General features: G+C 47.5%; 1 protein-coding gene across 10 annotated transcripts in view; it reads right to left on the bottom strand.

The window, feature by feature from the left end:
* LOC102573806 (histone deacetylase 8) overlaps window positions 1-14,692 on the bottom strand; it is a 181,841-nt gene continuing 167,149 nt past the window's right edge. For 6 of the 10 annotated variants that reach the window (XM_059732660.1, XM_059732658.1, XM_059732653.1 and 3 more), the window contains 2 exons: window positions 7,266-7,322; window positions 1-577 (listed from right to left, as the gene is read on the bottom strand). In XM_059732660.1, coding sequence (XP_059588643.1) covers window positions 555-577; window positions 7,266-7,322 — 80 coding nt within the window. In that variant the 3' untranslated portion in view covers window positions 1-554. The remainder of the gene's footprint in view (window positions 578-7,265; window positions 7,323-14,692) is intronic. The other 4 variants (XM_059732659.1, XM_059732655.1, XM_059732654.1 and 1 more) reach the window with 1 other exon arrangement.

Here is a 14,692-nt window from a genome sequence, read left to right as displayed (position 1 = left end):
TATTTCAAATATTTTATTTTTTAAAAAACACACAGACATTTAAAAACACAGGGTCTGCAGCTCCCTGTCCAGACAGCTCCAGCCACTTCCCTGGGCCCGGTGCCCCTGCTGCTCATTCCCTCTGAAAGCTTCATGGTATGTGAGCAGCATCTGTGTCTGTGGTCTCATTGCGGGGCAGGGCTGGGGGCGGGTGGTGGCAAAAGAGAGCTGGGCTGGGAAGACCTGTAGCTAAGGGTGGCACCAGGCCCAACTCCCTTTAGAGAAACCATTACAAATGTTTGAAAGGGTAGAAGTAGTTTAGTAAAAAGATCAGCAGAAACCCATTGGAACAAGAGGGTTAGAAGGCAGGAGGTCTCTGCCCAGTGCTGGAGCTGATGAGTGGTCGCTGCCACAGGACAGTCACTGCCCCTCAGGAACTCCCCCCGCCCCCAAAAAAAGTAATTTCTTCCAAATTTCCCCTGAAGCCACAAATTCCACAAACTGCTCACGTAAACAGGTGGTCTTGGGCACAGGAAACGCTCTGCTGTTTTGGAAACATGAGCTCGCCTTTGCAGCTACACCACGTGCTTCAGATTCCCTGTAAACAAAGGGAGACAGAAAACAAGTCTTGTATGCAGAGGGGCTTTCACCTCACTGGGAGGCCAACAGAGGATTTTTCTTATCCTGAATGGAGAGGCTTTTGCTTCATTTTCAACTCTCCTGTATGAGACAAAGTGGGAGCTGTGCCTCCCTGTCACTGCCTCCACCACTCAGGAAGGAAGGATTTTTCAAGAGCATGTTGGAAAAGCCATTACGTGAAATCCAGCAGTGCTGAAGAGCTGGTACAGGCGAGCTCTGGTTAGGAGATCTCCCCTCCCCTGCCCAGTGGTGAAGTTGAGAAATTGGTAAATGATATAGAAACACCAGCCCTAAAATTGGCTCATATTCCTGGCAAGCCAGCCAGACAACATCTTGTTCTTATTGAGGGTTTTTTTTGCAGTGCTCCATGTCCCTCATTCAAGCACAGGTTTGAGGGGTTGCTAAGGGAGAATATCACTTCCCTGAAGAGTTTATACTGGAGACTAATCACTAGTTTGGATGTGATCAGTCTAGGTTGAAAGGGAACCCTTTCTTCACTTTTGGAGGAAATGGGGTGAGAGGTGCTGCAGAGAGCTGAGGAGACTCATCCTGTCCTTACTGAGAATTTCTCACGGAGGTTGATATATATTGTGCTTGAGTATGGAATTTAAGATCCAGCCACATAACAACCAGTATTAGGCTGGATCCCCAGGAGCTCCACACTGTGTCCCCTGATCAATCTTCACCAAGAATTTTATTAACTTTAAATTAAGGTAAAAAAAAAAAGACTCGGAGACCAGGGAGTGTAAGTAGGCATATCAATTACATGCTGGAAGTTTAAGCCACCTAACTCCTGGCAGGCTCAGGTGCTTGAATATCAGATCTTGAAAAGAAACTCAGGAGCTGCAGGGTAGAGTGCTGGCTATCACTGGCCACTCTAATTAAAGCACCTCCTGTCTCTCCCCCTGGAGAATGTGTAAAGACACCGCATGGTAGTGAGTGCCATGTAAGAACATTGAAGGAAGGAGATAATTGCTCGTATCTTCTCTCCTCTGCACTCTGACCATTGTCGGTCAAGGTATTTCTACTGAGGATTAGGGGCCAGCTCCCATTCTCACTAAGATACAGGGAGGTTTTACCACTTAATAGACTTCACTGAGCGAAGATCAGGCTCTAGGCTGGGAGATAAGGTACAAACATTAAGTTGTGATAGCCAAGAAGACACTTCCACATAGGGACTGATAAACAACTCCATTACTGGCTCAGCACTATTTATTGGTAGAAGAACACATACAGTGCAAGCTTTCCCCCCTCCCAACCACCATGCCTGGGCCATGAATCCAGAAAACTTCCTGGTGAGTGGGAAGGTGTTCAGATTCCATTATTCATTCAGCATGTAATCCACTGGGACTGGCTGCAAGGAGCCCAAATTGAACAATGGCTTTTGTGGTAGATGCACCATCCATAGTTACCCTCTCAACATCCTCAGGAGGCTGAGCAGTACTGTCTCGACTAGACAGATAAGAGAACTGAGGCACAGGCACTGAAAAAAGGATCTTTTCAAAACATATGCAGGCACCGCATCAATAGCAGCCCCCTTTTGAGTCCCAGGTGCGTGGTCTGACCACTGAGCTGCCTTCCACTCTGAAGTCACAGGACATTGGAAACTAGACAAAAATAATTATTCTGGACCTTTTGTAAATATAACCTCCTGCCAGGGACTGGTGGAGCTGTGAGTTTGATGCCAGGGAGAATCCAGTGCTACATCAATTCACACCACCTGAGGAGTGGGGCTTCTCTTTTAGACTTCAGGTCTGAAACAGGAAAAAGCGGGTAGGGTTCCCAGGACCCTGGGCAAGGCCATCTAGCAGGTCTGACTCAGTTACCTTCAAACACATACCAATGTAAACATGACCAAGATAGCTCGCAGGGCTGGGCTTGCACTCCCCTTCCTGTGTCTCCCCCCCCCCACTTTCTTATCCCCCTAGCCCCATCTCAACACTACCAATTTCCCTTTAGACTTACCGCTTTACATCCCAGGCAGGTCATAAAGGCTTTTACTGCACACCCTAGGAATGGATGCACCACTGTCTGTATTTATTACTTTGCACAGTAGTTAGGGGGCATTACTTCTAGCGCAGGTTTGGTTTGGAAAGGCCAGCAGCTGCCAGAACCAAGCAGTTAGGGAAGCAAAACCTAAAATTAAGACCAGACTTGCCTGTGCTGCAGAACTGTAATAGAGTGAAGGGCACTGCTGAACTGCATCAGCCCCAAACCAAGCTAGTGAAGTTTTTGGCTGAGAGAATCAGAGTCTGCTCTTCCTGCTGGAATGCTGCATCTGCTTGCAAAGTTGTCATGTGTTACTGGTGCATCACAGTGCAACTGTGTCATTTTATCTGATCAGATTTCCTAGCTCCTTGAAGAGAGGGACAGGCCTCCTTGCTTTGCCTCTTCCCACATCTAAGTGCTGACTGCTTTCAGCTGCTGGGATGGAGTTGGGGAGAGTACTTCTAAAATGGACCCCAAAAGTTTCCAGCAGGACCTGGTACTATCTGCAAATTTCTGAACCAGGAACCTTTGTCACCTGAGCCAAGAGATTCAGCTCTGGTACTCATGGCTGACACTGGCTCAGCCACCACTAGATGGTGACAGAACCTGGCATGGAATGGGTGCAAGTTACAGCAGCCTGATGGGCACCCTCCACGGGTGCTCTTGTTTCCTGGGTAAGTCTGGATGGGTGCTGATCAGATCTGTGCATGCCCACTGGAGGCCCCAAAGAACTGCAAGTGTCTCATAACCCTTGAGTGAGTACTTGGGTCCCTGGCCCTTTGCAGGGAGATAGGCATCTTGGCTCTGCAGAGCTCCCTTTATCTTGCTGCCTTGTTTGCCAATTGATTTATATTCATTACATAATTAAATCAAAACTGGAAGAAAAAGAGTGAAAAGAAAACAAACAGGGCTGCAGAACAGGAAGCTTTGATCTGTGCATGGCCTCACATTCCCCAGTGTTTGAGGGCTTCTCAGTCCAGGCCTTTGTTCTGCATGCTGATGTGTTTTTGGCATCGTGGAGAATCTATTTTGTTTTCTATTTTCCAAGGACTCAATTAAGTTATTTGGGCACATATAAGCACTGGTGCATTCATTTGATTTGTTTCCACCAGACAGCCTCTAAACACTTTGGTTTGGCTGATAGAACTGGAAAGCACGTGCCTCCATTACAGAGTGGCCTGCTGAGCCACTGGTTTCAATTGCCTTGACATTTTAACTTAATTCAAAGAAAGGAGGCCTAAGATGCATGACTTGACTAGACCTGCGGTAAGGAGAGTGTGTAAATGTTATCAATCCATGGCGTGCTGGAAACAATTTGCTCCTTAAGCTTTATTATGCCACTCTTCTAATCAAAGGTACTTAACCCAGGGGTGGCTGAAGTCTGGCTCACGGGTCACAGGCCATAGAGTTCTAGCATGTGGTCTTCTCCTCATCTTTAATTCTAATCTTGGACCCATGGAAACTACAGCCTCTTAGCAGAAAATGCTCCATCTTGAGTCTGGGTTGTGGTGGAGCGCTGCATGATGGGACCTGTAGTCTTTCCAGGTTGCATTTCAATAAGTAAGGTGAATAAAGGGGCAAAGTGCTCTGTTTCAAGCCACTCAAAAGGCTCTTGGGTTCCTGGCAAGTTACCAGCCCAGCTTGCAGCCATTCTGAACCAGCTTTTAGTATCACAGTTCTAAAGACAAGAGTGCACTGGACAAAAACCCAGGTTGTATTAATTTTAAAAGAGCTGCAAAGAAGAAGGAAAATTTGTGAGAGCACTGTTTTTGGCTAGCTTTGGGTTAGCACCTGTGAGGGAGCATGTACATTTTGGTCTACAGAACTCAAGGGAACAGGCTGGGTCCACAGTTTAGCCAGGCTATTAATCAGACTCCCACTGCTAAACCAGGAAAAGCCCTGAATGGATCTGTTCCAAATGCTGAGGCACCGCAGGAATTTATATGCATTGCTGCACTTTGTCATTCACCTCAATCTCTTCGCTGCGGCTCTGACACAAAGTGCAACCTCATCAAGGCAATGAGTTTGCCCCTTCTGTGAGCAAGCACTAGAGGACAGCTGTCTGGGGATTGAAATGTACTTGTTCCAGCTGACAGTCAGGGCAAGGGCTGGCCTTAACAAATCTAGTGCTGGCTCCTTGGAGATGATGCAAACGAGGACACAAATGTCAAGGATTCATCTCTGAGCCTTCTGCTCCCACTGCTTTGCAGCTGGAAATTCCATTTCCTTTTCTGCTGGCTATGAGGCTTCCAGTGCTGAAGTCTCTCTTCTAGTCATAAAACACACCTGATATTAGATCCCGTACATGCAGCTTTTCAGGGCGCTCTGGCACCTGGAAGAAAGTAACTGATTCTCCAGCAATATGAACTTCCAATGCGAGAAGGTTATCTAGCCACGCTAGTCCTGGCGATGGACTCTGCACATTCACAGGCCCAGGGAATACCTGAAGCAGCACACTTTAGTCTGGTGCAACCTTCTGGTAGCAGCATTCCTTGGAGCCCCCCGTCCCTCTCTGTTCCCAAATGTTCTGAAGGCAGGGCTACAAAAGCAGGTGCTTTACTTTGGCTGTTTTCCTAAGCCCAACATGGAACACAGATCTCTAAGGAAGAAGGAGAAGGTGGGTATGGAGCATGGAGCTGTTGAGTCTATCACAAAGGACTCTGGTGGCACACAACTTATCTGCATTTCTTCTTCAAGTGGCCTCTGCATGTTTCTGCTCCTGAGACAGTTCCTTTCCTTCCTTTTTCTTGTCCTTGTGACAAGGTATTCAGCAGAATTCACTGATTCATTAGAATCTGACAGGCTGTGCCACAAGAGTTTCCATATGGCCTCAAACTTGTGACGTCTAGACTGTCAACCATGTACTCGGCACCCATGCCACCTCAGCCCCCCTGAGATAGCTGAATTCTAGTTAAATGGCACCTGTCATACTGCCTCACCAAACTGAGCAAACTATCTGGATCCCAGAACTGGGGAACAGACTTTCACAGATGTGTGAACTGAAGTCCAACTAGCAGCCCTGCAGATTGTTAACAATATAGCCACACCATGCTAACAGCATTTACCCGCATGGATGACCCCAAGCACTCTCTGCCCACCCACTCCCACTCATGTATGCTACACTGGAAATAGGTTCATGAGGCTGCTCCGAGATCATCCCCAGAGGCTGCTTGTAACTGTTGGGGACCAAGGTCTTGAAAGCAACTGTAGAAGGACATTTGGAGCAGCCTGGGCTTAGAGTGTGTATGAGTGGCTGGGTAAGGATACTCAGAGGCATCTGTGCCAGGACATGCTGCTGCTATGGTGCAAGTATACCAAGAAGTTGGTTCTTGTCTCCTCACTATTTAAACACTTTTGCCAGTGGTCTGGGAGACGATAAAGCTGTCACTAATAGTTTAAAGATGACCTAAACTTTGGGCGGAGTGGTAAAGAATGAACAGAACAAGTTGCAAAGTCACAGGTATAGAATAACCTGGATACCTTGGTATGACGGACACAAGCAGCTAATAAGTATTTTAATATGTTAAAGTCACATTGAGAAACAAAGCAAGCAGGCCAAACTTACATGGCCTGGGGATAGTATCCTGGGAAGCAGTGGCCCTAAACAGAGCCTAGGGACCTTGGGGATAAAAGTTCCCAGTGCAATGCTGGAACCAAAAAGGCTAATGTGATCCATGGCTGCATAAACAGGGAATCCTAAGAATAATTTGACAGTGGTGCAACTGCTACTGCAATACGGACTTCAGTTCTGGAGTTCACAATTTAAGAAGGATGTAAATACATAGGAAAGGATTCAGTGAAGAGCCATGAGAATGAAAGGACAGGAAAACAGGCCTTACAATGACAGACTTCGGGAGCTCAATCCGTTTAGTTTATCAAAAAGAAAGTTAAGGCATGACTTGATCATAGTTGACAAATATCTACACAGGGAACAGAAAATGGATCATAAAAAGGCTTTTCAATCTGGCAAACAAAGATGTAACAAGATCCAATGGTTAGAAGTTGAAGACAGATCAATTCAGATTAGAAATAAGGCACAGCTCTTTAACACTGAAAAGTAATCATTGAAGTTGCTTAACAAGGGCTGCAGGGTAGAGTCTAAGTCACTGCAAACTTTAAATCAAGACTCGTTATTTCTCTAGGATGTCTGCTCTAGTTTAAACGGGACAGTCTCATGCCCGGTGTTATGCAGGATGTCAAACCAAATGATCACTATGGTCTCTTCCAGTGTTATAATCTAGGAATTTAACATGGATCTAAAGCAGGTCCCTTGAATCTGGCTTTGCACTCCTGAAGCATGATCTAAGCCCTCTGGGGAGGGGAAAAGAGGCTTGTTTGTAACATTTCTCCATACAAAACCTAACCCACTTACAGAAGCATGTGATGTAATCACCCGCTTTTTATTCTTTCCCTCATAAGAGACTAACAGATTTATGTATTTCCTGAATTGCTTAGACCTATTCAAATAGAAAGCTAATGCTCTCTTGGCATTTAAGAACCATAATTTCAACTCCCTTGGCTGGGTCTGAGGTCTAGGAAGAAAATACTGGCATGTTAACAGACTGGTTAATACGGAATTCTATTATCACCATGGGTGGGATTTTTGGTATGGGAAAAGAACCACTTTATCTTTGTGGGAAGCTGTTAAGATAGCTCACCTGTAAGAGCCAGTAGCTTTTTCTTCCAGTAGATGCCATGGGCCCAATGAAGACTATCTAATAGAAAAGTGACATAAGGTAACATTCTCCTTAAAGTGTCCTTTAATTACCAAAGTACAGTATTAGGTTGAAATTCTGTACAAATTTCTCTAGTTTTCCAGTGAGGCCTCGAAAACAGACCAACCCTAGGCACTCTGCACCTAGATATCACTAATTTGTAGCTGGACACTATTGCCTGACATGGCAGAAGAGAAAACTTTTCTATCCACATGGCATTTAACATTTTGCTTCTCTGTTCAAAGGGGTTGTGTGGATTTGACCTTCCTATCACAACAGCCAATGAATTAGGAGCAAGGTGAGTAGGTAAACAGGAAGATCCCCTCAAGAAGAAGCTGATACAGTTTGTCAGCTTGCCCAGGGGCTGGGGTCAATGTGATTTTTTTCCTGATGGTTGCAACAAATGCTTTAGAAGCAGAAGAGCAGTTGCCTTGATCGGGAGGGAGCCCAGCACACTGAATTCTACATGTGATGTACATCAGCAGTTACCATCTGACTGTTAAGAGCAGAAACCATGCTTTCAGCCAATTCAAGGAACTGCAGTTTCTTCAACAAAAAGGCCACAGCCAAAGAAACACTCACATTATTGTCTGGAAAGGTCTAAACAAACACCCAAATTCATGGGTGTCACTTGAAGCAAAACAGGCCCATAAAGATATTCCTCAGACAGTATACATAGAACCAGTGATTCAGACAGCTGTCCCAGTGCCAGCAAGAGAGGCTCCTATGGAGTGTGACTTTCCTCTTTAAGGAAAATGTTCCCTACATGGCTGCCTAACTCCAGCCTTACTGAAGTCACAGCAGGCGGGTCTACACATTCATTAATGTGCTGTAGTAACTGCGCATTAAGTTTAGTACTTGTATAATCAAGTACTAAATCAATGTGAAGTAATGCACGGCTTTTTAGTGATGCTAACTGCACAGTAGCCTAATACTGCTCTGCAGTAGGGTATTAGCACGGCTTTTACTCTGCATGCTACTGTGCAGTAGAATTAGGTTACTGCCCAGTTAGCGATGCCTAGGTGAAGGCCAATGTGGCCATCTGACCCAGGGTGGTATTTTCCAGTCTTGCTGGGATACTGTCTCAAATTCTCTATCATAACGCTCCATACATCATTCCAAATATACATGTGTGGAGCTAAAAGTCTTCTTAGCATTTCCAATCCCTCAACAGGAGTAGGTAATCTTAGGTCAATCCTGTTGTCTGAAGGGCTTTTCAATCTGACCATAGATCCAATTGTGAATAGAGCTACCAGAATACTGGAAGCAAAAAGCTCATTAACTGAAGTCATGGTCCTCAGTGAGGACCCATTCCCTTGGAAAATCCTTCAATATTAACATAGAACCCTTTGGAGAAGTGGAGAGAGAGCCTGGACATACATACACTGTCAGCTGGACATTTAGTTTTTTAGCGCTGCAACACTTGCCCTTACAGGGCTGTTACGCAGAACCTTGAACAGGTTAGCAGTACCACAATGAGAACAACTGACAAACCAAACCTAGGCAACAGCTATGATGGTGGTAGCAAGGGAGAAAATTCTGAAAAAAAACCAGTCAAAATTCCAGGCAACCATCTGCCTTCCGTGCTGGGCAGCAGTACAAATCCTCAAGGTCCTGCTAGATTTGTCACTAACTCTGGATTAACACATAGCGACCTAAAAGGCTCCTCCCTCCTTTTCTCAGGAATAGGAACTAAAGAAAACCCTGTGATTAGGTAGAAAGACAAAGGGTGTGTGCATACACATGTAGCCAATCTTGCCCAGTAGTACAATTAGTTTACCCTTCATCTTCTTGGCTCTGAGATTCCCTTCTGCTAGCAGACAGATTTTGTCCATCTGGAAGAGGATTACACCTAGCTGACCAGAATCCAACTCCCAAACACACTTAACAATATGCCTGTGTCATAACCCAATGATTTTGAGTGCCTCGGCACGATGGAATTTTTCCCGCCACATGAGAGTCTCTGTGCACAGCAAAAGTTTTCTGTTGCAACAGAAAACTCCGGTGCAAGAGAGTTCCCGCCATTCGTATGCAAATTTGTGTCCCATCATTGGCCGATTCTAAATTATTCCTATGTGGCGGCTAGCGATTGGCTTGTTAGCCGTATAAAATTCTGTGCGACTTCCGCCCAAGTCGGAGAACTTTGAGCACGCTGCAGAGTGACTTAAAAGAATTCCTGACTTGTGGCAGAGCAAATCGATAGCCTGATCAACTATTGATTTTTCTCCCCATCGCCGAACGCTATCCCTCGACGTAACCCCTTTTCCTGCCGGCCTGGTTCATGTACGGATTCGCTGGCCCGGGTTTTTGCCAGCTGGAGCAACTCGTGTAATTATTTAAGCGATTGGACCACCTGCGTTGCGGCTACTAGCAGCGTAAGTAAAGCCTTTTTGCAACCAATACGTTTTGTCTGCCTCTCCATTCACCAGCCCGCCCAAAGACCGAGCAATTTGTAGATCACCTCAAGTCGGCTCTGGCCGTCTGAGACATGGCGATGAGGATGGGATTTAAGGGCACGGTGATGGAGACGAACCAAATTGGCTGCTGCCCTTGGCGCACTGGGATCCGCCGTGTGGAAAATGCAAACGATCTATGGGCGCATATTGCCTACCACCAGGCGGTAGAAGGGGATGAACGGAATATTGATGGCTACTTCTCCGTAAAAAAAGAAGAAGCGGTCATAAAAGAGTGGGGAACAAAGCTATCCCTTGTGGAGTTCGGGTGTATAATGGGGAGCGACCAGGTCTACTATCGACCCCCGGAGGAAACATCGGCCACATCCCTACCCAGGGTGAAGGCGTGGAAGGCAGAAAAGCTGACCCCCGCTCAGGAGTTTGCTCAATGCACCCGATACCTGAGGGAAGGAGGGGAACCCACCCCAACGGACTGGTTCAACTATCTGGATTTGGTGCCTGGGTCACGGGGTCATGAGCTCCCCGTTCAGCTCCGGGAGGACCTGGAGACCAAGGGCCGTCACGTGCCCAGATGTGGTTTAACCAAGTGGAAAAAGGGAAAAATGATGAATGTGTTGTTCCGTTCAGTAGTGGGTCTACTAAGGGAATATGCAAATTTGGAGGTTCAACTGCATACGGCAGGCAAGGATTCGCTGGAGCGGACAGCAGAGAACTCCAGAACAACGCTTATCAATAGTGCCAGCCGCATGATACCGCTGATAGAAAATGGCGCCAAAAGAAACACGAGCCGTCCGGGGAACCTGGAAAAGAGGGGCGGAGCTTCGGAAGAACCAGCGGAAATCCACCTAGCAACCCCGCCCCCTGAGGTGACACCGTTCCCAACGGCCCCGCCTCCTTGTCATGGGGAGGGGACAATGGTAGGAGGGATGCATCCAGCACTCCCGCCTGATGAATTTAACTCTCTCTCTGCCGCAGCTCACCCGATAGCTGTGATGAAGCGTGTTGCAGATGAAGAAGGTACCACGCGTACCACTGTTACCTCTCGCACACGCACCCGACCAGAAATACAGGAAATTTGCAGGGAATTTAAAATAAAACCGGAAGAGACTTTGGCCATGTGGCTGGGGCAACTAATAGTAGAATTCGGATTTGACATCTTAGACAAGGAAGAAGCAAGTGCCCTGACCCGACAAGCGGTGTGGAGCGGAGGGCATGCTACTGATCTGAACGTGGTCACGGACAGTACACACTGGCCCATCCCACTCCCGGCACTTGTAGTGGGACAGGTAACCCACAAATTCCACGCCTGGCATGAGGGTCGCCCGCAGAAGGCCACTGCGGAACAACTTCTCTTGGCCATAATTGGGGTATCATATCTTTCATGGAGCCCAAGAGTGAATCCGATGGGGCTAACAGCAGCCCAACGCAAAGAGAGATGGGCTCATCGCTACCTATCAGACCCCGGAGCAATTCCAACGCCTCTGGAAGCTATAGACGCCTGTGTAGAGATATATGGAGGGACAAATGCTGTTACGCTCCTACTTTTTCTGAACCCGATGGCGGGTCAGCCAGTGGGAAATCTCTTGGGCCATCTCCCGCGTCTACAGGCGCTCATGAAACAAAGTGAAGAAACTTCTAATGATGTAAAAGACCAATCTTCGGCATACCCAGTCGAAGCACCGAGACCGAGACGTCAAGAATTTAACCACCAGCGAGAGCTATGGTGGTCACCTCAAAGAACATTGGAGGAAAGGAACACGTTCGGGTTCCTTCTCAGTCATTCCGGACTCACAAAACCTCAACTGCGTATTTTGGGGGAAAAGAGTCAACGTTGCCTAGCCGACGCACTGGGATTCAAATTCGGGGACCAACCAAAAAACGAGTAATGGCCGTCAGCTCTGCCGACGGCCTTCTCCAACTCAAACCTGACCCCACTGACCCTCGTCCTTACGCCGAACTTACTGTGTATGACCCTGCTGATCCAGATGACAAACAACGAGTGCTCTTCCTCCTCGATACTGGAGCTCAAGTTAATGTAATTACCTCAACGATACTCCACCAGAAAACCACCAAAATGATTAAGGTACAAGGACTTAACGCTATTGCAGTCACAACAAAAGTCAAATTCTTAGTCCAAGGTCATCGATACGCTCTAGAGGCCGTGTTAGGGGGCATCAACATTCTAGGAATCCCGGGGATTAAGGGGCTTGACCTTAAAGAACAAGTGCTACAAGTGTTACCCATTATTATCCCAGAACAGGATTGGCATCGACCAACGCTTCGTAACATCTCTACCTGGCGGTATCGACCAATCCCAACCAAGGGTCCCCTAAAAAAGTCCCTTACTGACCTTCTGCGGCGACTCGAGCAACGAGGTTGTATTAAAACCGTAACTGCTAGCACCTACCTGTCACCAGGATGGGGAGTTGCGAAACCTGGAAAACCCAATAAAGCCCGGCTAGTCGTCGATTATAGGGAGGTCAACAAAAGAAGTCAAGTACTTCAACAACCTAATCCTTCTACTCTACCACAATGCATGTTCGAGATGGCTCAATTCCAGCAAAGTAAGTGGGTCAGGGTCACACTGGATTTGAAAAACATGTTTTTTTCAATTCCGATAACTGACCCTGAAGGAGTACTAAATATGCGCACTGATGGCACTATGTACAGATGGACGGTTTGCCAGCAGGGGTATTGCAACGCTCCGTCGCTGGCTACTGGTGCCATGAACAATACCCTGAAGAATTTTCATGCCTCACATTCTCTTCCCCCAGAGGAGGAATTGAGAATCTGGAGTTACGTCGATGACATTGCTATCATGGGTCGTGATAGTTCCGTCGTTATTAATATAGTTAACCAACTAGTCGTTCACCTTCAGAGTGAAGGATGGACGATCAACGAGGAAAAGTCATGCCTACACCCTGTAGATGACATCACGTTCCTCGGCACCCGTTGTATTGGTTCCATCCTCCGCGGAATCTCACCTGATGGTCCTAACATTGATCCATTAAGGACATTCCTCCCTGTTACTAAGAGACACTTTCAACAGCTTTTAGGTCACTTAAACTGGTACCGGCATTATGTTGAACCCAGTCATTTGGCGCTTCTTACTAAATTACAGCGAGAGATCCGTGACAAATCTCGAAAATCCACACCTTGGATGGAAGGAGATCAGCGGAACCTACTTCGCCTGTTAGCCACGGTTAAAAACACAGAGCTCCACGCAATCGATCTTGGTGAGCCATTAATCGTAACCCTTGGATTCACCACAAACTACGTGTGGGCTGTTGTGCACAACCCTCGCGATGAGCTAGTATACACTGCCCATAAGACGCTTCAAGCGGCACAACACCTGAATGGAGCAATAGGGAAAATCCTCCTGGCTGGACAACTAGTGGAACCATTAGCAAGGGGGCATGGGACACAACGCACTCCCGGTGCCATATTGTTACCCTTGCTGGATGCAGAAAAAGTTGACCCGCATTTCCAGGGAGAGCCTAAAACATGGAGTATGTTGGTGCTTACCCACCATTACAACTGGCACTGCTGGAAGTTTGAAGATACGACGCCCAATCCTAGCCCAGGAGATGAGGAAAAGGTCCCTACACTGTATGGAACCTTTGCCCCAGCGTGGATGGCTTCAGATGGAACCTCCCGACATGGCGGAGGCTATGGGTACTATTGCAAGGCTTGTCACGATAAGGAAATATTTCAAGCCTACCTGGATGACAATTCGGCCCAAAAATGTGAATTGTTAGGATTCCTCAAGGTACTGGAGCATTGTCTGACACATCATGGAGCTGAGGATGGCAACCCAAGTAAAGGACAACAAGAAATTGTTTTTTAGATACATAGGGAGTAAAAGGAAGGCCCAGGGAGGAATAGGACCCCTGCTAAATGGGCAGAAGCAATTGGTGACAGATAGGGGGGACAAGGCTGAACTCCTCCACGAGTTCTTTGCCTCAGTGTTCCTAAGCGAGGGGCACGACAAGTCTCTCACTGGGGTTGTAGAGAGGCAGCAGCAAGGCGCCAGACTTCCATGCGTAGATCCTGAGGTGGTGCAGAGTCACTTGGAAGAACTGGATGCCTTTAAGTCGGCAGGCCCGGATGGGCTCCATCCGAGGGTGCTGAAGGCACTGGCCGACGTCATTGCAGAGCCACTGGCGGGAATATTCGAATGCTCGTGGCGCACGGGCCAAGTCCCGGAGGACTGGAAAAGGGCTAACGTGGTCCCCATTTTCAAAAAGGGGAGGAAGGAGGATCCAGGCAACTATAGGCCGGTCAGTCTCACCTCCATCCTTGGTAAAGTATTTGAAAAAATTATCAAGGCTCACATTTGTGAGAGCCCGGCAGGACAAATTATGCTGAGGGGAAACCAGCATGGGTTTGTGGCAGGCAGATCGTGCCTGACCAACCTAGTCTCTTTCTATGACCAGGTTACGAAACGCCTGGACACAGGAGGAGGGGTGGATGTCGTATACCTGGACTTCAGGAAGGCCTTCGATACGGTATCCCACCCCTTACTGGTGAACAAATTAAGAGGCTGTGATGTGGATGACTGCACAGTCCGGTGGGTGGCGAATTGGCTAGAGGGTCGCACCCAAAGAGTCGTGGTAGATGGGTCGGTCTCGACCTGGAAGGGTGTGGGCAGTGGGGTCCCGCAGGGTTCGGTCCTTGGACCGATACTCTTTAATGTCTTCATCAGCGACTTGGACATGGGAGTGAAATGTACTCTGTCCAAGTTTGCAGATGACACAAAGCTATGGGGAGAAGTAGACACGCCGGAGGGCAGGGAACAGCTGCAGGCAGACCTGGATAGGCTGGACAAGTGGGCAGAAAACAACAGGATGCAGTTCAACAAGGAGAAATGCAAAGTGCTGCACCTAGGGAGGAAAAATGTCCAGCACACCTACAGCCTAGGGAATGACCTGCTGGGTGGCACAGAGGTGGAAAGGG

Source organism: Alligator mississippiensis, chromosome 8 (assembly GCF_030867095.1).
Source record: "Alligator mississippiensis isolate rAllMis1 chromosome 8, rAllMis1, whole genome shotgun sequence".
In the NCBI taxonomy this organism is placed as follows: Eukaryota; Metazoa; Chordata; order Crocodylia; family Alligatoridae; genus Alligator; species Alligator mississippiensis.
The sequence above is the reverse complement of the archived record's forward strand: the minus strand, read 5'-3'. Positions and strand labels throughout refer to the sequence as shown.